Source organism: Ursus arctos, unplaced genomic scaffold, assembly GCF_023065955.2.
Source record: "Ursus arctos isolate Adak ecotype North America unplaced genomic scaffold, UrsArc2.0 scaffold_3, whole genome shotgun sequence".
Classification (NCBI taxonomy): Eukaryota; Metazoa; Chordata; class Mammalia; order Carnivora; family Ursidae; genus Ursus; species Ursus arctos.
In genome coordinates, this window is record NW_026622985.1 from 53,155,931 (window position 1) to 53,177,338 (window position 21,408).

Here is a 21,408-nt window from a genome sequence, read left to right on the forward strand (position 1 = left end):
TAGAAGCATACAACCTAAATCAGGAAAAAATCTGAACAGACCAATTACTAATAAAGAGACTGAATTAGTAATTGAAATCTCCCAACAAATAAAAGTCCAGGACCAGACAACCTCACTGGTGAATTCTACCAAATATTTAATGAATCACAACCTTTTTCAAACTCTTCCAAAAAACAGAAAAGGAGAGAACACTTCCAAACTCATTTTATAATGCCAGCATTACCCTGATACTGAAACTAGACAATAACATCACAGAAAAGAAAATTATAGGCCAGCTGGGTAACAGATGTTAACAAGACTTACTGCGGTGATCATTTCACAATATATACAAATATCAAATCATTACATTGTATACTCGAAACTAAAATTATGTTGCATGTCAATTATACCTCAATTTAAAAAAAAGAAAGAAAATTACAGGCCAATATCCATGATGGACATAGATGCAATCCTCAACACAATATTAGCAAACTGATGAAAACACTACATTAAAAGGATCATACATAATGATCAAGTGGGATTTATTCCAGGGATGCAAGAATAGTTCAATATCCATGAATCAGTGTGATACACCACCTTAACAAGATGAAAGATAACAATCTTATGATCATCTCAATAGATGCAGAAAAAGCATTGTTTATAAAATTCAACATCCCATCATGATAAAATCTCTCAGCAAAGTACATAGAGAGGGAACATACCTCAATATAGTTAAGGCCATATATGATAAGCTCGTAGCTAACAACATACTCAACAGTGAATATCCAAAATTTTTATCTCTAAGATTAGGAACAAGACAAGGATGCTCACTCACTCTGCTTTATTCAACATAGTATTGGAAATCCTAGCCAGAGTGATTAGGCAAGAAAAAGAAATAAAATCCAACCACACATGAAAGGAAGAAGTAAAACTACCACTATTTGAGTATGACATGACATTACATATAGAATATCCTAAAAACTCCACCAGAAAACTGTTAGAATAAAGAAATTCAGTAAAGTTCCAGGATACAAAATCAATATGCAAAAATCTGTTGCATTTCTATACACTGATATGAACATTCAAAGAGAGAAATTAAGAAAATTCCATTTATAATTGCATCAAAAAGAAAAAAGTACCTAAGAATAAATTTAATCAAAGAGGTGAATATTCTGTACACTGAAAACTGTTAAGACCCTGATAAAAATAAAATGAAAAATAAATAAGATATTCTGCGCTCATGGATTAGAATATCAGCAAATGTCCCTACTATCCAAAACAATCTGCAGACTGAATGTAATTCCCATCAAAATTCGAAGGCATTGGGGCACCTGGGTGGCTCAGTTAGTTAAGCATCTGCCTTGGGCCCAGGTCATGATCCCAGAGTCCTGGGATCAAGTCTGGCATTGGGCTCCCTGCTAGCAGGGAATCTGCTTCTTTGCTTCTCCCTCTCCCTCTGCCTCCCCCTACCCCCCACTCATACTCTGTCTCTGTCACTCTCTCTGTAAAATAAATAAAATCTTTAAAAAATATTCCAATGCATTTTTCACAGAAAGAAAAAACTAAAAATTCTAAATTTGAATGGAACCACAAAAATCCCTGAGTAGCCAAAGCAACCTTGAGAAAGAACAAAGCTGGAGGCATCACACTCTCTTATTTCAAACAATATTACAAAACTACACAAATCAAAACAGTAAGATTTAGACATAAAAACATATAGGTCAATGGAACAGAATACAAAGTCCAGAAATAAACCTGTGCACATATGGTCATTTAATTAATGACAAAGGAGCCAAGAATATAAAATGGGGAAAGGACAATCTCTTCAATAAATGGTATTGGAAAAACTGGACAGCCACATGCAAAAGAATGAAACTGGACCACTATTTTATACCATCCACAAAAATTAACTCAAAGTGGTTTAAAGACTTAAATGTTACACCAGAAACCATAAAACTCCTAGAAGAAAACATAGGTGGTAAGTTCTTAGACATCAGCCTTGGCAATGATTTGTTGAATCTGACACCAAAAGCAACAAAGGCAAAAATGAACGAGTGGGACTACATCAAACTAAAACCCTTCTGCACAGCAAAGGAAACCATCAACAAAATGAAAAGGCAACCTACTGAATGAGAAAAAATATTTGTAAATCATATACCTGATATAGAGTTAATATATAATATATATAAAGAATCATACAATTCAATAGAAAAAATAAATCCAATTTTTAAAATGGGCAGATCTGAATAGACATTTTTCCAAAGAAGACATACAGACAGCCAATAGTCACATGAAAAGATGCTCAACATCAGTCATCATCAAGGAAATGCAAATCAAAACCACACTGAGATGTCACCTCCAAACCTGTTGGAATAGCTAGTATCAAAAGACAAGAAGTAACAAGAGTTCGAGGGGATGCAGAAAAATGGGAACCCTTGGCTCCGTTGGTGGAATTATAAATTGGTACAAGCACTATGGAAAACGTAGAAATGTTCCCCCCAAATTTAAAATAGAACTACCATATGATCCAGAAATTTCACTTCTGGATATTTATGCAAAGTATTTAAACATATACTCAAAAAGATTTGCACCTTGGGGCACCTGGGTGGCGCAGTCGTTAAGCGTCTGCCTTCGGCTCAGGGCGTGATCCCGGCGTTCGGGATCAAGCCCCACATCAGGCTCCGCTGCTGGGAGCCTGCTTCTTCCTCTCCCACTCCCCCTGCTTGTGTTACCTCTCTCGCTGGCTGTCTCTCCTCTCTGTCAAATAAATAAAATCTTTAAAAAAAAAAAAATTTGCACCTCATGTTCGCTGCAACATTATTTAGAATAGCCAAAATATAGAAATAATCTAAGTGTCCATGGATGGATGAATGGTAAAGAAATACAGTGTATATATGTTACATTGTGATTTACAGTAAAAAACGTCTAATTTGGTCTTCAACCCAGTTCTTGGCACAGATCTCCTAAAACCTTTGGAATTTCCTGTGATAAGAGCAATAAAGTTGTCTTTTATTATGTTAATGAGGTGACTTTTGGCAGGTCCTTAGCTCACTGAAAGTTGGGGGCTGGTTGTCCAGGGAACCAACCTCGTCACTAGAAGATTTTTATTTTCAGTACCTCCACCCCAACCTCTAGGGAGGGGAGAGGGGCTGGAGGTTGACTCAGTCACCAATGGTGCATGATGATTTAATCAATCATGACTGTGTGATAAAGCCTCCATAAAAATCCAGAGAAACAGGGCTCAGAGAGCTTCCAGATTGGTGAACACATGAAGATTTGGAAAAGTGGCGACCTGGGGAGAGCAGGGAGGCTCCACACGCATCTCCTCCAGCTGGCTGTTCCTGAGTTATATCCTCTTATAGTATAAGCGATCTACTATGTAAAATGTGTCTCTGAGTCCGTGAGCTGCTCTAGCAAATAAATTAAACTCAAGGAGGCAGTCATGGGAAGCTGATTTTTCGCCAGTTGGTCAGAAGTACAGCTAACAACCTGGACCTGTGAAGGGCGTCTGAAGTCCAAGGAGGGGGGCGTGGGAACCTCCAATCTGCGGCCCCGTGGTCAGAAGCACAAGGAACAGCCTGCGCTTGGGGCTGGCATCTGACACAGAATAAGGGTTGAGGACAGTCTTCTTAGGACTGAACCCTTACCCTGTGAATCTGATACTAACTTTAGGGAAATAGTATCAGCACTGAGTCGAATTCTCCGACACTGCTGGAATTGGGTCAGGAACCTAATTTATCACATCTGCAGTGGAATATTACTCAGCCACGTAAAAGAAGGCAATCTTGCCCTTTGGGACAACAGGGATGGAGCTTGAGGGGATTATGCTAAGTGCAATAAGTCACACGGAGAAAGACAAAAAGAGCCCCATCTCACTTATATGTGGAATCAAAACAAACATGGATACAGAGACCAGATGAGTGGTTGTCAGAGGTGGAGGGTGGGGATACATGAAATGGGTAAAGATCAAAAGGTATAAACTTCCAGTTATGAAAGTTGTGACGTACAGCACACTGACTATAGTTAATACTGTACTGCATGTTTGAAAGTTGCCAAGAAAATAAATTTTAAGAGTTCTCATTACAAGAAAAAAATATATTTATCATTATGTCATGCACCTGAAACTAATACAACGTTATAGATCAGTTACACCTCAACCCCCCCCCCCAAAAAAAAAAGTGCTTTCCACGTCTCCCCACTCGAGCTAAGAAGAATCAAGAAATTCCAGGCCGAGCTCTCATAAAGTTTCAGCACGACAGGCATTCAATCATGTTTGATTGTGGGCAAAGCTCCCATCGTCACCCTTTTTACAAAGCTCCGACTGAATGACCTTTAAATGGGATACAGGTCAACACCCAAAATGTCAAACAGAATTCTCATTACCTCTCAGCGGAGTCTCTGATGAGCTGCTGCAGGTCCAGCTCCTGCTTCCTCAGGCTTCCAAAAGAAGATTGACTTTCCACAAGTCCTTTGCCTCCAACATTCAGCTTGACCTTCCCTAGTGCCGTCTCGATGGTCCCGCTCACGTGGTTTTGAAACTTACTCTCGTATTTCACGAAGTCCGACTCCACGACCACTGGAGTGAATGAGACATGCAAAGGAGTCTGAGGGTAATATAGCCAGCTATCTGCCTTAGGTCACCTAGCTTCCCAATCCGGTGGAAATCCACGGGAAACATGAAGTTCGCATTCAAAACGCGAAGCTGGCAGCCACGCTGTGTGTGTGTGCAAAAGAGAATGGAGCTAGCACACCGAGGTACCCGCTGAGAGCGCGGTGGCACTGGTGGCCGGGGGGCTCTACTGGGTGCTCTTTTGTTTTTTTGTCTTTCAATTCCAGTATACACATATGTAGGCAGGTGCACCAAAAGTATCTGAAGAGTTTAACAAATAACTTTAAAGCAAGCATCCTGGGGCCGGGGCTGGCTCGGTCGGAAGAGTGTGCCACTCACGATCCCGGGGTCGTGAGGTTTAGCCCCACGTTGGGTGTAGAGATCACTTAAAAGTAAATAAGTAAATAAACTTTAAAGCAAGCATCCATTTAACCACTATCTAGATAAAATATTTTATTTTTTTAAATTTTTTAAGTAGAATATTTTAAATGTGTGCTTTTGCAGGGTGAAGACTGTGAGGGACTTCATGAGAATGACACTTAAGCAGAGTGAAAACAGCAGCTCTGCTCATGACCCATGTTTGAGTGGCCTGTTTACTCCTGGCAGGTCAGCTACATGGAGCTTGGCCATCTTCCCTTCCCACCTGCCAGTGTTGGAGAACATTCTCCTGGCCTTCATTACCATCTCTATGAAAAAATTTCCTTTCCCGTACTGACCAGTTTATTATTACTTTTTTTTTTTTTTTAAAGAGAGAGAGTGTGGGCAGAGGGAGAGGCAGAGGGAGAGAGAATCTTAAGCAGGCTCCACCCCCAGCACAAATGTGGGGCTCGACGTGGGGCTGGATCTCACCACCCTGAGATCCTGACCTGAAATCAAGAGTCCGATGCTTCACTGACGGAGCCACCCAGGCACCCCATGCTCACCTGTTTACATTGACCTCTACCCGGCCATGTAATTCCTTATCATACAATACCTTATCTCTACTCCTGATAAAGTCAGTGGGCATGCCTGCCCTCCCTCCCTCCCTCTCTCTCTCAAACACCATCCTGGGAAACGCAAGCTCCAGCCTCTCTACCCTTACTTTCTGGCATCCTAGACTTAGGAAGATGCCACCCCCCACCAGGTGTCCCAGCTTCAGTCGAGTCCTCTGGGAATTACTATGTTCCTCATCTGGTCACTTCTAGGTGACTATCACATTGCCTTCAAGAGCCGCCATTCTTATCTGGACGCTGAAGATAGACAAGTGGTGATCTCATCTCTGAATTGCCAGCCTTCTCTTACAGATTTCTACTGTTCTCATTTTTTAATCCAAACAAAAACCACCATCAAAATAGTGTCATTCACTGTCATTTAACATAGCTACATGTAGAGCCTCTTAGGAACTTTCCACTAGGCTTTTTCCATTTCCCTGACCCAAGGCTCTACTGGGCTCCTGCTTGTACTTCTAAGGGATTCAAATCTGCTAAAGTCTGAAAAGCTTTTTTCCTTCCACTCACTGCCCTACTTATTGCCTTCACTTCAGTCAAGAAAATCATTCCTCAGCAAGGGTGAATGAGACTTAATCATCGATCATCATCTCTGCAAGTTACAAAACAAAGAATCATTTCTGTCACCACCACCAAAAATAAGACAACTGTGAAAATGCCCTCAATTCAAAGCCTTTTCCTATTTATATCTTGTGGAATACAAACACTTTGGGAAATGCTTTCGGGAGTAGCATAGAGCACTTGTCAAGAGCTCAAGATTTTAATCACTCTTTTAATATTCCTACCTAGACAAACTGGCTAACATTCATCTCCCTGAACCCAGTTTTCTCACATGTAATCTGGAAAGAATACTTTCCTGATGGATTCTGTTACAAGTTGATGTATGTAAATCACATAATATGCAGCCTGGCACACAGCAAGCACTCAATCTATCCACTGGGTCTAGGCCAGAACAATGGCATTTTCTGATAAAAGGAACAGTCCAGTTTGTACAAAGTGCTACACAGAAATTCTATTTATCTCCCCTTTTCCCTAGTTATTTTTGGACCAGCTTGAGAGCCTGCCCTGCTCTCCCCAGAAAGCTTCCTTATGTGAGCAATAAGACTTTTCAAGCCCTCCTGATGGGTATGTGGCATCATCACTAAACCAGATTTGGGTGGTAGAGCCATGCTACCTATGCTGAGTGGCCCCAACACTTACAATGGGCATGTCTTACTTTTATACTCAAAACTGCAATATTATTTTTTTTAATTAAGCTACAACTTCTCATGTCTGGTCTGTAGAATTTTGTTCCTTTAAAGAAAGGATATGCCTTGGGGCACCCGTGTGGCTCCGTCGGTTAAGTAACTGACTCTTGATTTCAGCACAGGTCATGGTTTCAGGATTATGGGATGGAGCCTCACCTCAGGCACCATGCCCAGCAGGGGGTCTGCTTGAGATTCTCTCTCTTCCTCTCTCTGCCCCTTCCCGCTCCCACAAAAAAAAAAAAAAAAAAAAAAAAAAAGGTATGTCTTTAAGAGAGTACGCAAGGGAACAGAATTCATTGTAAGGTCTCCCCTTATAATCAATCACTCAAGACAGCAGGTACCTAGAAGATGAATCATCATCTTTTCTGAGACTAACTGTAGAATATACCCAAAGAAACCTACCTGGACTCAGAAATTGGTCTTCTGTGAGTACATCACCAAGGGTGACAGATAAAAACTGGTACTTGGGTCTCTGCCAGCACCAGAATCTCTTTTTTTTGGTCACCAGACTTAGAAGCTGTAACTTATCAGAGTCATTCAAGTTTGATACTGCAATCAGGTTCCCTCCGGCATCAACTTCTTTAAGAAAATTCCTTGTTGCTTTGGCAAACATTATGAGAGCTCCAGATTACCTGAATAAAAAATAAAACAGGTAACCCCAAATTAAATAAGAAGTTATTATTTCATTTATTTTTTTCTAAAACTGCCTGTTTTTCCTTCCTGTCAATCACTATACATGAAAGAATACCTTCTCCTTAGAAGACCCTCTAGTGTGGGTTCAGCTGATGACAAAGAAATCAAACGGATATACTGAAAGAGAGTATGTCAGTCTAGATAGGCTAAGTGATGCTTCAGACACAAATAGCCTCCAATTATTAGTGACTTATACCCAGAAAAGTTTATTTATTGGTCACACTCTATGTCTGGTAAAGAAGGACAGGAGAGCTTTTCTTATCATAGTCATTCAAGGATCCAGATTGAAGGGGCAGCCACCAACCAAAATGAAGGAGTTCTGGAAAGTCTCACACCACCAATTAAATGATCTAGCCCAAAACTAACACATATCATCTCCACTCGCAATTTGTCATAGTAGTCATATGGCCTCAGCCAGCCGGAATGGTCAGGAAATACAATTGTACCATGTATCTAATAGGTAGAGACCTGACAATATTTGTTGACCGACACACTGATTACCCTAATTTGTAATATACAAAGATACAACCACTTTTTTAATGGGTCAACATGCTTTTTCTCGACACTGTATGATTTCCCCTATTCACAAATGCAAAGAAACTATTACTTTTTAATCCAGAAATGAAGACCCAGTCACTCCTCAGCTGGAGGGGAAAAGAAGAAACACATTGGAAGATATAAAATACTGCATTCGGTGGAAGAAGTATAGACTGATAAATGGTGTTAGAAGAACTGGATATTCATCTGGAAAAAAGAAAGCCAGATTCCTATCTCATGTTGTACACAAGAGCAAAAATTTTTTTTTAAGATTTTATTTATTTGACACAGAGAGAGATAACCAACGAGAGAGGGAACACAAGCAGGGGGAGTGGGAGAGGAAGAAGCAGGCTCCCAGCATAGGAGCCTGATGTGGGGCTCGATCCCAGAACACTGGAATCACGCCCTGGGCCAAAGGCAGACGCTTAACGACTGAGCCACCCAGGCGCCCCACAAGAGCAAATTCTTAATGGATTAGAAGGGTTTTTTTTGAGGAAAAAAAAATCAAACCATAAAAGTACTAGAAAAAAAATACAAATATTTGTTCAATTGTAGGATGAGAAAGGCCTTTAGGAAGACAAATGGCAAACTGAGAAAATACTTATAATATTTATAATGAAGAACTAGAATACTTAATATATAAAAAATCTTTTACAAATTGTTTTTAAAATACTGTAGAAATATGAGCAAAGGTTATAAACAATTCACACTATATAAACTGTACCTGGCCTATACACACACACACACACGAATATATACATATGTGCAAACACACAAGTACATACATATAGTTATTACTCAAAAAAAAGCACAAGTGAAATAAGATTTTTTAAAAATTATCCATGGTCAAAATTTAAAATATCTAATGGACTAGAAATGTGTTTTATTTGTATTTGTACCCTGGTATCTGGAAGTCACAGAGATATAAAATCATACAGTTTGAGAGCTGGGAGTAGTCTTAGACATTAACTAGTTCAACCCACTTGCTTTATTTTTTGTTTGATTTTGTTTTTTTATTTATTCTTTGTTTTTAAATGTTATATATTTATTTAAATTCAATTAGTTAACATATAGTATATTACTGGTTTCAGAGGTAGAGGTCGAGGTCGGTGATTCATCAGTCTTATATCACACCCAGTGCTCATTATATCACGTGCACTCCTTAAAGCCCATCACCCAGTTACCCCATCCCTCCACCCACCTTCCCTCCAGCAACACTCAGTTTGTTTCCTATAGTTAAGAGTTTCTTACGGTTTGTCTCCCTCTCTGATTTTGTCTTATTTTTCCCTCCCTTTCACTATGATCCTCTGTTTTGTTTCTTAAACTCCATATATGAGTGAAATCATCATAATTATCTTTCTCTGACTTATTTCATTTAGCATAATACCCTCAAGTTCTATCCATGTCATTTTTTCGATGGCTGAGTAATATTCCATTATGTATATATACCACATCTTCTTTATCCATTCATCTGTTGAAGGACACCCGGGCTCTTTCCATAGTTGTCCCCCTTCAGATCACTGTATCCTTTGGGTAAATGCCTAGTAGTGCAATTGTTGGGTCGTAGGGTAGCTCTATTTTTAACTTTTTGAGGAACCTCCATACTGTTTTCCAGAGTGGTTGCACCAGCTTGCATTCCCACCAGCGGTGTAAGAGGGTTCCCCTTTCTCTGCATCCTTGCCAACATCTGTTGTTTCCTGATTTATTAATTCTAGCCATTCTGAGTAGTGTGAAGTGATATCTCATTGTGGTTTTGATTTGTATTTCCCTGATGCTGAGTGATGTTAAGCATTTTAAGAATATTGTTAAAAATCTATGCTACCCAGAGTAATCTACACACTCAAGGCAATCCCTATCAAAATATCACCAACATTTTTCACAGAGCTGGAACAAATAATTCTAAAATTTGTATGGAACCAGAAAAGACCCCAAATAGCCAAAGGAATATTGAAAAAGAAAACCAAAGCTGATGGCATCAAAATGCCTGACTTCAAGCTCTATTACCAAGCTGTAATCATCAAGACAATATGGTAATGGCACAAAAACAGACACACAGATCAATGGAACAAAATAGAGAACCCAAAAATGGACCCTCATCTCTATGGTCAACTAATCTTCAACAAACCAGGAAAGAACAGCCAATGGAAAAAAAGTCTCTTCAACAAATGGTGTTGGGAAAATGGGACAGCCACGTGCAGAAGAATGAAACTGGACCATTTCCTTACACCGTACACAAAAATAGACTCAAAATGGATACAAGACCTAAATGTAAGACAGGAATTCATCAAAATCCTAGAGAACACTGTCAGCAACCTCTTTGGCCTCGGCCATAGCAACTTCTTGCTAGACACAAACACAAGGGAAACAAAAGAAAAATGAACTATTGGAATTCCATCAAGATAAAAAGCTTTTGCACAGCAAAGGAAACAGTCACAAAACCAAAAGACAACTTACTTAATGGGAGAAGATATTTACAAATGTCTTATCAGATAAAGGGCTGGTATCGAGAATCTATAAAGAACTTATCAAACTCAACACCCAAAAAACAAATAATCCAATCAAGAAATGGGCATATGAACAGACATCTCTCCAAAGAAGACAGAAATGGCCAACCGGCACAACTCACTTTCTTTAACATGTACCTCCTCTAGGATATCAGAAAATGTCCGTCTTACCTCTCACTAGTTCTTCTCCAGAGTGCATTTTCTTAGATTACTGGGTGGCTACCTAACCCTATTCTTGTATATTAACAATAAGAATAAACATTTAAAGAAGGGATTCTAAAACATAAAAAGTTCCTTTCTTATTTCAGAGAGAGCGCTCGTTGTGTGTGAGCGGAGGGAGGGGCAGACAGGTAGAGAAAGGGAGAGAGAATCTGAAGCCGACTGCACACCAAGGACAGCGCCCCACACAGGGCTCAATCCCCAGACCTTGAGATCATGACCTGAGCCGAAACCAAGTGTCAGACGCTTAATTGAGCCACACAGGCACCCCTAGAAAGCTCCTTTCTGATCAACAGTGAACTGTAAAGAAGGAAAACTACATATGCTCAAACTCTCATCTCTAATGCATCTCTCACTATATTAAGTTTTTTGCATGTGATGGAGCACTCATTCATTCGTCAAAACATTTACTGAATCATTAATTATCCTTAAGTACCTACTATGTACAGGTACTGTATTTAAGCACTTAGGGTACTGATACAAAAAGTCATCTCTATACAGATTGCCAACACACATGAAAAGATGCTCAACATCATTAGGAAAATGCAAATCAAAACTATGAGATATCACCTCACCCCAGTCAGAATGGCTAGAACCAAAAGACAAAAAATAACAAGCGTTGATGAGGATGTGGAGAAAAAGGAACCCCCCATGCACTGTTGGTGGGAATGCAAATTGGCATAGCCTTTGGAAAACAGTCAAAAAACCAAAAAGAGAAATACCAAACAATCCAGTTAACCCACTACTGGATATTTCCCAAAGAAAACAAAACACTAATTTGGAAAGATATATGCACCCTTATGTTTATTGCAGCATTATTTACAACAGCCAAGACATGACGCAACCCAGGTATCCACCGACAGACGAACAGATAAAGTGGCATATATATATGCAATGGAATATAACTCAGCCATAAAAAAGAATGAAATCTTGTCATTCGCAACAACATGGATGGACCTAGAGGGTATTATGCTAAGTGAAGTCAGGTAAACACAAATATCATATGATTTCACTAATATATGGAATTGAAAAAGACACAAATGAACAAACAAAAGCAGAAATAAATACATACAGAGAACAAACTGATGGTTGCCAGAGTGGGGTAGGGGGATGAGTGAAGGGGAGTAGATGGTGCAAGCTTCCAGTTATGGAATAAGTCACAAGGGTGAAAGGTACAGCATAGAGAATATAATCAATGATATTGTAATAGCCTTGTATGGTGACAGATGGTAGCTACACTTGTGGTAAAGCATTAGGTACAGAGTTGCCAAGTCACTATGCTATGCAGCTGAAGCTAATGTAACATTGTGTGTCAACTCAAAAATAGACACACAGATCAATGGAACAGAACAGAAAACCCAAAAAGGGACCCACAACTATATGGTCAACTAATCAACAAACCAGTAAAGAATATCCAGTGGATAAAAGACAGTCTCTTCAACAACTGATGTTGGGAACAGACAACAACTGCTGTCTGGAAAACCAGACAGCAACATTTAGAATAATGAAACTGGACTACTTCCTTACACCATACACAAAAACAAATCCAAAATGGATGAAAGACCTAAATGTGAGACTGGGAACCATCAAAATCCCAGAGGAGAACACAGACAGTAACCTCTTTGACCTCAGGCCACAGCACCTTCTTACTGGACACATCTTCAAAGGCAAGGGAAACAAAAGCAAAAATGAACCATTGGGATTTCATCAAGATAAAAAGCTTCTGCATGGTGAAGGAAACGGTCAACAAAACTAAAAGGCAGCGTACGGAATGGGAGAAGATATTTGCAAACAACATATCTGATAAAGGGTTAGCATCCAAAATCTATAAAGAACTTATTAAATTCAACACCCCAAAAAACAAGTCATCCAGTTAAGAAATGGGCAGAAGACATGAATAGACACTTTTCCAAAGAAGACATCCAAATGGCTGACACATAAGAAAGAAGCTCAACATCACTCATCATCCGGGAGACAGAAATCAAAACCAGGATGAGATACCACCTCACACCTGTCAGAATGGCTAAAATTAACAACACAGGAAACAACAGGTGTTGGTGAGAATACAGAGAAAGGAGAACCCTCTTACACTGGTGGGAATGCAAACTGGAGAACAGTATGGAGGTTCCTCAGAAAGTTAAAAATAGAACTACCCTATGATTTAGCAATTGCACTACTAGGTATTTACCCAAAGGATACAAAAATACAGATTCAAAGGGGTACGTGTACCCCTGTGTTTATAGCAGCATTGTCAACGATAGCCAAACTATGGAAAGAGTCCAAATGTCCACTGACTGAAGAATGGATAAAGAAGAGGTGGTGTGTACACACACACACACACACACACACACACACACACACACACACAGGAATATTACTCAGCCATCAAAAAGAATGAAATCTTGCCATTTGCAGCAACACGGATCAAGCTACAGTGTATTATGTTAAGCAAAATAAGTCAGTCAGAGAAAGACAAGTACCATATGATTTCACTCATAGGTGGAATTTAAGAAACAAAACAGATGGAAAAAAAAAAGAAACAAAACAGATGAATATATGAGAAGGGGGGAGATGAGAGAGGGGAACAAACCATAAGAGACTCTTTAAGACAGAACAAACTGAGGGTTGACTGAGGGAGGTGGGTGGGGGATAGGCTAGATGGGTGATGGGTATTTAAGAGGACACTGGTTGCGATGAGCACTGGGTGCTGTGAGTGATGAATCACTGAATTCTACTCTGAAATCAATATAGTACTGTATGTTAACTAAAATTTTAATAAAAATTAAAAACAAAAAACATTGTGTGTCAGCTATACTTCAGTAAATATATAAAGTAGTCTCTCTCAATGAGCTACTAGTTGGATGGCCAGATAGAGAAATAAACAATTAGGTTTTATACAAGATATCGACACAAATTATTACAAGAAATGAACTAAGAAAAGGGCATCTAAATCCAACTGTAGAGAAGCATAGGGTCAGAGAAGGCTTCCTAAAGTAGGCAGTGTCCAAGCTGCATTTTGTGGGCTAAGCAGAAGTAAGCAGGCAGAGGAGTATTGGGGGGGGGGTCTAGCAGAAGAGCAGCAATTATAAAAGCCCAGCATATGCAGGAGGTGATAGAAGGGTGGGGAAGATTGTGCATGGCAATATTTGTGACTGGCAAGCTCGTGACATCATTTTGTGTTAATATGCCCATTGCCACTTCCTTGCTTTTCAAGCTCTAACACTGGTTCCTGCTGTGGTTCTAGAGTGGGGAAGGGCAAAGGACAGGGGTGAGGAAGCCTCGGGCCAGGCTGTGCAAGCTGTGCCTCCCCTGCTGGGGGCCAGGGCAGCAGGAGCCATCAGAGGGAGGGGTTGTTAGGGAGTGATGCAATCAAACTGGTCACTTAGCAAGATATTCTGGAAGCAAAACAGAAACCAGCTGGAAGGGAACAAGATGAGAGATGGACAACAAATGGTTATACTGAACTATGTCACAGGCATAAGGATAGAAAAGATGTTTTGGTGGTTCCCCAGAACTCTGGTTGGATGTGAGGGTGGTGTTGAAAGCGACTCCCTATGATGGCCTCCAGGTATCTCAGGTGTGGGCTGGCTGATGAGATAGAGACACCAGTGACCAAGAATGGGAACTCAGGAGGAAGCAGATTGGTGGGAGAAAGACAGTACCTGCTGAAAGTGTACTGGGAGAGCACACTATTCTGCATGTTACAATATATCCCAGATCTTTCCATGTTAGTACCTTCATCATTGCAGCTGCATAATACTCCACCATGTGGCTGTACCACTGTTTGGCCTGGATTGCCAACTTCGTAGGTTATTTCTACTTTTTATTATAAAAATGCCACACTGAATACTCTTGAACATATGTCTTCTTCATACATGGACAAGAGAACCCGAGGGAAGTTTCCTACAAGAGAGCTAGGAGTGCCTCCATGGTTCAGTCGGTTAATCGGCTGCCTTGATCTCTGGGTCCTGAGATCAAGTCGTGCGTCAGGCTTCCTGCTCAGCAGGGAGTCTACTTCTCTTTCTCTCCCTCTGCCCCTCCCCACTGCTTGTTCCTCTCTCTCTCTCCCTCTCTCTCCTGCAGGTGCAAATAAATAAAATCGTAAAAAAAAAAAAGTTCTTAAAAAAAAAAAAAAGGGAGAGATTGCTAGACCAATAGGTAAATACATCTATAACTTCAGGGGTTGTACCATTTTGCAGTCTCACCAATAAAGTATGAAAAATCTCAGCAACAGAGTCTGTTATCAAACTTTTGTATTTTTGTCAGTCTCGTAGGTGAGAAACAGTATCTCGGCATAGTTTTAGGGTATGTTATTTTAACATAAATCAAGCATCTTTTGTTTAAAGATTTTTCTTAACTGTGTCCGTGGTCCATTTTCTACTGGTTTTTTTCTTTATTCCTAGAAGCTTTTGATATAATAGAGAGATCAGCTAAAATACAGGCTAGAAATCTAATACAACAGTTTACCATGTGGCACTGGAAGACAGTAAGTTGCCACACCATTCTCCTAAACATCTAAATTAACTGTCTAGCCAGGAAAGATTAAATACACCCGGAGCCAACTGAAGGCTCTAGAACCCAGGTTGCCTGACACAGGCAAGCACAAGAAAGTTTCAATCAACTGTAAGTCAGATGTCAGATTCAAATTTCCAGTGTGTTCCAATCTGGAAGTAGACAAATGGCCTCATGAGAGATCTAGCTCAAATTGCTCAGGGCCTAAAAATCCATTGCATTTCACAGCTGTACCACAGATCGCCACTCTCACAACAGGGCCTTAAAATTCCATTAGCTCGGTGGCGCTAAATAGGTGTGGGGATTAAGGAGCACACGTGCTGTGAGGAGCCCCAGCTGTTGTATGCACGTGTTGAATCACTAAATTGTACACCTGAAACTAATATTATACTGGATGTTAACTCACCTACATATGTGGTTTCCCAGCTCGAAGCCATTAGAACTCAGAAAGTCAAAGGCAATGAGGTAAGGATATGAATAGTTTTGGGCAAGAAACCTCAACATCAAAATACACGAAAGAGAAACGACTGTATGGTGGGTACGTGTGTTGTGCCAGGCACTGGGCTAAATTCCTGCCACGCATTTCCTCATTTAATCTGCACAACAACCCTGAGTAGGCATTTTAGGGATGTGGAAGTTTGAAGAAGTAACTTGCCCAAATCACGAGAGAAAACAAAACAAAAACAGCCCCCGACACCTGTGAGCCGGCCTAGTACAATCAGCTGACCCCGGTGTTGTTAGGCAATGGCCCAGCACTCTCCTGTTGAACACGAACAAGGTCTCAGAACAGCAACATCAGGCAAGGCCACTCTGTGGTCGTGATAAATCAAGACAAAAACAAGACCCCTCAATCTCGTCTGACCTCAGACAAAATATGAACATTGTCCAAACCACAAAAATGACCAAACAAGCCCCCCCCCACCAGTCCCGGCTAGTGACTGCTGCTTCTTGGCCAGCCATAGCTTTAGCCTCACTGCAGCCTTGTCAAGATACCCAATAGAATTCTCCCCCTTCCTGACAGCATCCAATCCAGAGCAAAGTCCTGTTTCCTTACCTCTCCCCACAACCACCTACAAGCCCAAATGCTATCGCTCCTAACACCCACTTACTGAGACACCGCATGGTGTGAGACCTCTCTCGCTACAAGAAGCAACAAACACAACTTTTCCAACTCTATGTGCATTCCTGGAGGTCTCTGGAGGGCACTGAATGTCACAGAGAATTAGAGCAAAGCAAAGGTTCCAAAGGAGGTCCACCTGCCTCCGAAGCCCGAGCCCTTGGCCACCCTGCTTTGTGGATTCCTCAGTCAGCTTTTTAAAATTTGGCTACATAGCATTCATTCTATAAAATAAGAAAGTGTGCTCGAAAGGGTGGACTTCAGTTATAGTGGAAGTGAAAATCACAGTTCTGGAACACAGTTATGGAGCACATTTCCTCACTATGCAGGGAAATGAGGCATAACTGTACTTGCCTCATAGTTAACAGCTTCAGCACATTTTGAACTATTTTTAGTTTTCTAAATAATCTGAAGTTTAGTCAATTAAAACAGGTGTCATCCTTTTGTATCTTCCATGCTCACAGCCCCAGTGCCTGAGCTCATTTTTATAAGACAAATTAAAGACAAGGTACTCCACTGCTTCTTTCTAAAATAAAAATCAGTATATGAAATTTAAAAAAAAAAAAATGGTCACAAAACAGGCATGAGCTTGAGAAAGGAGTGAGCGTGAAGCGACAAAGACTTTTGGAAAGAGACAGGGTTTCCAGAACAGAGAACTCTCTGGTCCCCTTGAGGGTTCAAAGAGAACAGAAAGAAAAACGCTTCTGGAAAATGCAAAACTTTCTTCTCGGAGCAGGTGATCCTCCTGCTTTCATCTCCGAGCAGGATGGGACAGCAGCTGGGAGCCTGGGCCCTGATTCTCAGATCTAACTGCCTGGGCTCCACTTCTCGCAGCTGTCCCCCTTTATAGGAAGAGTGCGTTGGTGATCTCAACAGGGATCAATTGACTCTCCATTTCCTCAGCTGCTTCTCCGGCCGCACAGCACTTCTTTCATTGCGCTCTCGCTCGCTGTCTGCCCCTTGAGAGCTACGACGCCAAGCCATCCGTTCCTCCCATCCTATTCACTCCTTTGAACAGAGCAGACGCTCCATGAGTGATATTTTGGAACATTCTACAACACACGCCTTTGTGGGAGCCGCCCCTCTCCGGCCCCTCCCGCGCGCAGATGCGAAGTGGGCTCCCGCGGGTCCGCACCTCGAGGCCTGAGGAAGCCACGCGAGCGGCTGTGAAGTCATTCCGCCCCCCGCCGCTGACACCCAGGGGGGCTTGGCCTTCTCCGCAGGCTTGGGGCCCAATTTCAGGCGACTGAGGGAACCGTTCCAGCCCAGAAACTCAACTCCTGTGGGCTCCGGCCTTTCCTGCCCGCACGCACGCCCGCAAGCCGGGAGAGCCTTTGCACACCCCGGGGAACGGGAGGACAAAGAATGAAGGAGTGGGGAGGGGCGGTGAACGCGGGGAGACAGAAGGTACCGGCGGTCCTCGCAACAGCCGCGGAAGGAAGTGGCCGCGGGGAAGAGGGGCTGCGGAAGGGGTAGGGGGAAAGGGGCCGGAGAGGGGTCGGCGCAGCAGACCGACTCGTCTCCCTTAGGGGGGAACGGCGGGAAGGGGCGTCCCGGAGAGAGAAAAGCCGCGGACTCTGCTCCACGGGGCTGGCCGCCCGCCCAGGCGAGAGCCGGAGCCGCAGCGGAGCCCGCGACGCCGCACTCACCTGCCCGCGCCGCCGCCGTGTCCCTGCAGCCGCGCACTCGGCGTCCCGCGCCGGCCCGGGCAGATGAGCTCGCGGGGCGGGCCGGGGGCGGGGGCTCGGCGGGAGGGGGCGGGCCGGCGGGACCTTTGCTCAGCGGCCGCGCCCTGCGCCGCGGCTCTCCGGCGGGACGGGACCGGGTGCGCCGGGCCGAGCGCTGCCGAGGCGGGGCGGGTGCGACCGGCATCCCGAGACCCGCCCGAGGGCCCAGAGCCGGCGGGCTCCCTCTCTTCGGGTGACTCCGCCCACGAGGGTCGCTGACACCCCGGGGCTCGGCTTCCGCCAAAGGCCCGCACTCTTTTCGGGATCCAAGGACTGGGGCGCACGGGGATATGCCGGCGATATGCTCGGCCCTCCCTCCCCGAGGCCTCCTCTCCCGCCCTCAGTACCGTGGGGTGCGAAGCCTGCGGGGCCGTCAACAAGAATCGGGTGCCGCCTGGCACCGGAGCTTCGCCCTTCCACCGGGCAAGTCTGAGGCTGCTCTAACCTGTGGGAGCCCCTGATGCCCGGGCCTGGGAGTGTCCGGATTTGTGGCGTGACTGTGCTCACACTAGTCCTGACAGTATTCATAATTCATGCAACGATATTCCAAGCTCCTCGAGGGCAGCGCCCAGCATCCCTCACCAGGTGCTTAGTTAATGAGTGAACCTGAGCGCAGCTGATGCTCAACAATTGCTTGTTGACTGACTGATTTAAACACTATACCCCTTCAGTCAGTATTTACGGATCATCTGTTCTGAGCAGTACTCTGCTCGGCTGAGAACAATGAAAGAAAAAATAAAATGTCTGTCCTTGGAGAACTTGCCTTCAAGAGTGTTGAGTTTTGTTGCTGCCTTCCACAGGGCTGGGAAAGAGGCAGGGCTTTCCCAGGGGTCCCCATAGGTTCTAAGCCTATCCCTCGCAGTTACCCCACTCTTGTATTTGTCTCAGGAAAGCCCTCCTGACTACTCACATTAAAAATACAGCCAGTCCATCAGTCTTGCAGGAACACTCCCTCGTTCCTCTCCTGCTTTACTTTTCTCCTTTGCACTGACCACCATCTGAGAGACTGTACACATCATGCTTATTTCATGTATGAACTTTCTGTCCCTTAGAATGTCAGTTTCATGCGGGGAGGGACTTTTGTCTGTTTTGTTCACTATACCCAGCACCTGGCATAGTACCTGCTGCATGATAGATTGTAAATAATTGTTTAATTAACGCATCCTCTTGTTTGCTTTTCCAACTAGACTGTGGGGTCTTACTCATCTGTGCAGTGCCCGGCATAACGTAGCTGCACCCGGCATAACGTAGCTGCACCATGAATGGTTGTTGGATGAGTGAGAGAATAGAAGTGGTTGAGAGAGGTGGTCCTGTCTTACCAAACTAACAGGTATTGGAAGACAACAAGAATCACTGCTGGCTTTTCAAAGAGACTTTTCATCCATGCTGTTGCTACTCTGTGTTCATAAAATTGTAGAGTGATGACTCTGGCTTGTTAGGTCCTTAACCTTAAGAACATCCTTATAAACAGCATGTTCACAAAGTCCCCAGCGACAAGCGCAGCACAGTCTAGGTAGGTTATTACTTCTAACGGAGCGTCCATGAGCTTTCTGTTGCAACGGTTCCTTAGGGGCTTCAAATTATTTCCCTCCTTTTGTCCCATCCACTGCCTTTCAGTTAAATGCCTGCGAAGGATGGTAATAATATGAGCTGCTACTATTTATATAGCACTCTCTAGTTACTATCACAAAGCATGGTTCTGAGTTCATTACACGCATTGATTGACTCATTTAATCCTCACAGCAACTGATTGGGAATCCAAGTTACAAATGAGTACACTGAGGCATGAGCCAGGAAGCTTACCTCGCTGGGACGAAACAGCCAAGATTTAAACAGATCGTCTGACACCATCTGAGTTTCTTTTTTTAATTGAGATATAAGTGACATTTAACGTTGTATATATTTAAGGTATACAACGCATTGATTTGATATACTTTTATAGTGATGAATTCATTAATGGGGTACATGCTATCAATGAACATATTAACGAACCAGCTCTGCATGGCTGCCGTAACTACTTCTGGTTCTTTGGGAGTCGCTTTTGGAGAGACCTGGACTCTTTCAGATGACTGGCCACTGTGGAAGAGAGAGAACACACACAGGCTTTGGACCAGACAAATTTGGGTCGAATCCAGCCTGCCACTTACCAACTGAGTGACCTTAGGCAAATTTTCAACTTCCTATTTAAAAAATTACTTACAGTGTTGTCATGAGATTAAAAGAGAAAATGTATAAAAAGCACTCAGCACATAGTAGACCATCGATAAAAGTTAGTTTCCTTTTCTTTATTAATTACTTTCTAGTTAATGTCACTTTTAAATTGAGTCTAAAATGTTTCACCTATGTATAATTTTGTCTTTTACCATATTGACTGCTTCCCAGAGGAACATAGCTACTAACATAAATTTACATAAAATTTGGCATACATTGATATATATTTTTAAACCAATTTATCTTCCTGAATCCCAAAAGTGTTTTAACTGGAGACTGTAATGCCAATGCATATTACCAATTACTGCTTTAAAATAAAAAGCTTTATGGAGGGTTAAATATGGCCCAGAATTAACAGCCTATTTCCTTCAGGGTCTCAACACCTCTTGTTCAGTTGCGAGGTATAAATACAGGTAGGAGAAAACTAACTTACTTGGTGGCCAGCAAAAGACCAATCCAAAATTATCAAAATTAAAAATCTCAATGCAAATATTATTGGGGACAAATAAAGAAATGAAGTCATTTGGGGGAGGCTGGGTGGCTCAGTCAGTTAAGTGTCTGCCTTTGGCTCAGGTCCTGATCCCAGGGGTCCTGCTCAGCGGGAGTCTGCTTCTCCCTCTCCCTCTGCACAGCCCCCCCCCCTTGTGCTGTCTGTCTCTCTCAAATAAAATCTTTTTAAAAAATGAAGTAATTTGTTATTCAAATTATAATTTACTACATGACAAACTACCTAAAACTTAATGACTTGAAATAATAACCATTTTATTACATCTCAGGATTTTGCAGGTCAGAATCTTGGGCAGGGCTCAGCTGAATGATTCTTCAGTTCCATGTGGCTCTGACTGGGATCACTCAGTAGAATTTAGCTAGTGAATGACCTAGTTTGGAGGGCACAGGATGACTTTACCCACATGTCTAATGCCTTGGCAGGGGTGGCCAGAAGACAGCACTCAAGTGGGATTATCAAGCAGAAACCCCTACATGTGGCCTCTTTATCAGAGTGGTCTTGGGGAAATCAGACTTCTAGGAAGGCTCAGGGCTCCAAAAGTGTGTTCCAGGAAACAAGG

The 21,408-nt window shown here is 42.6% G+C and overlaps 1 protein-coding gene across 3 annotated transcripts in view; it reads right to left on the bottom strand.

Moving 5' to 3' along the window:
- GSDME (gasdermin E) overlaps positions 1-18,547 on the bottom strand; it is a 77,345-nt gene extending 58,798 nt beyond the window's left edge. For 2 of the 3 annotated variants that reach the window (XM_026507827.4, XM_048212877.2), the window contains exons 1-3: positions 18,053-18,135; positions 7,224-7,453; positions 4,363-4,555 (exon numbers count right to left, since the gene is read on the bottom strand). In XM_026507827.4, coding sequence (XP_026363612.2) covers positions 4,363-4,555; positions 7,224-7,434 — 404 coding nt within the window. In that variant the 5' untranslated portion in view covers positions 7,435-7,453; positions 18,053-18,135. Of the gene's footprint in view, positions 1-4,362; positions 4,556-7,223; positions 7,454-18,052; positions 18,136-18,477 lie in introns of those variants that run through there. The other variant, XM_044387187.3, reaches the window with a different exon arrangement.
- Positions 18,548-21,408: the final 2,861 nt, after the last annotated feature.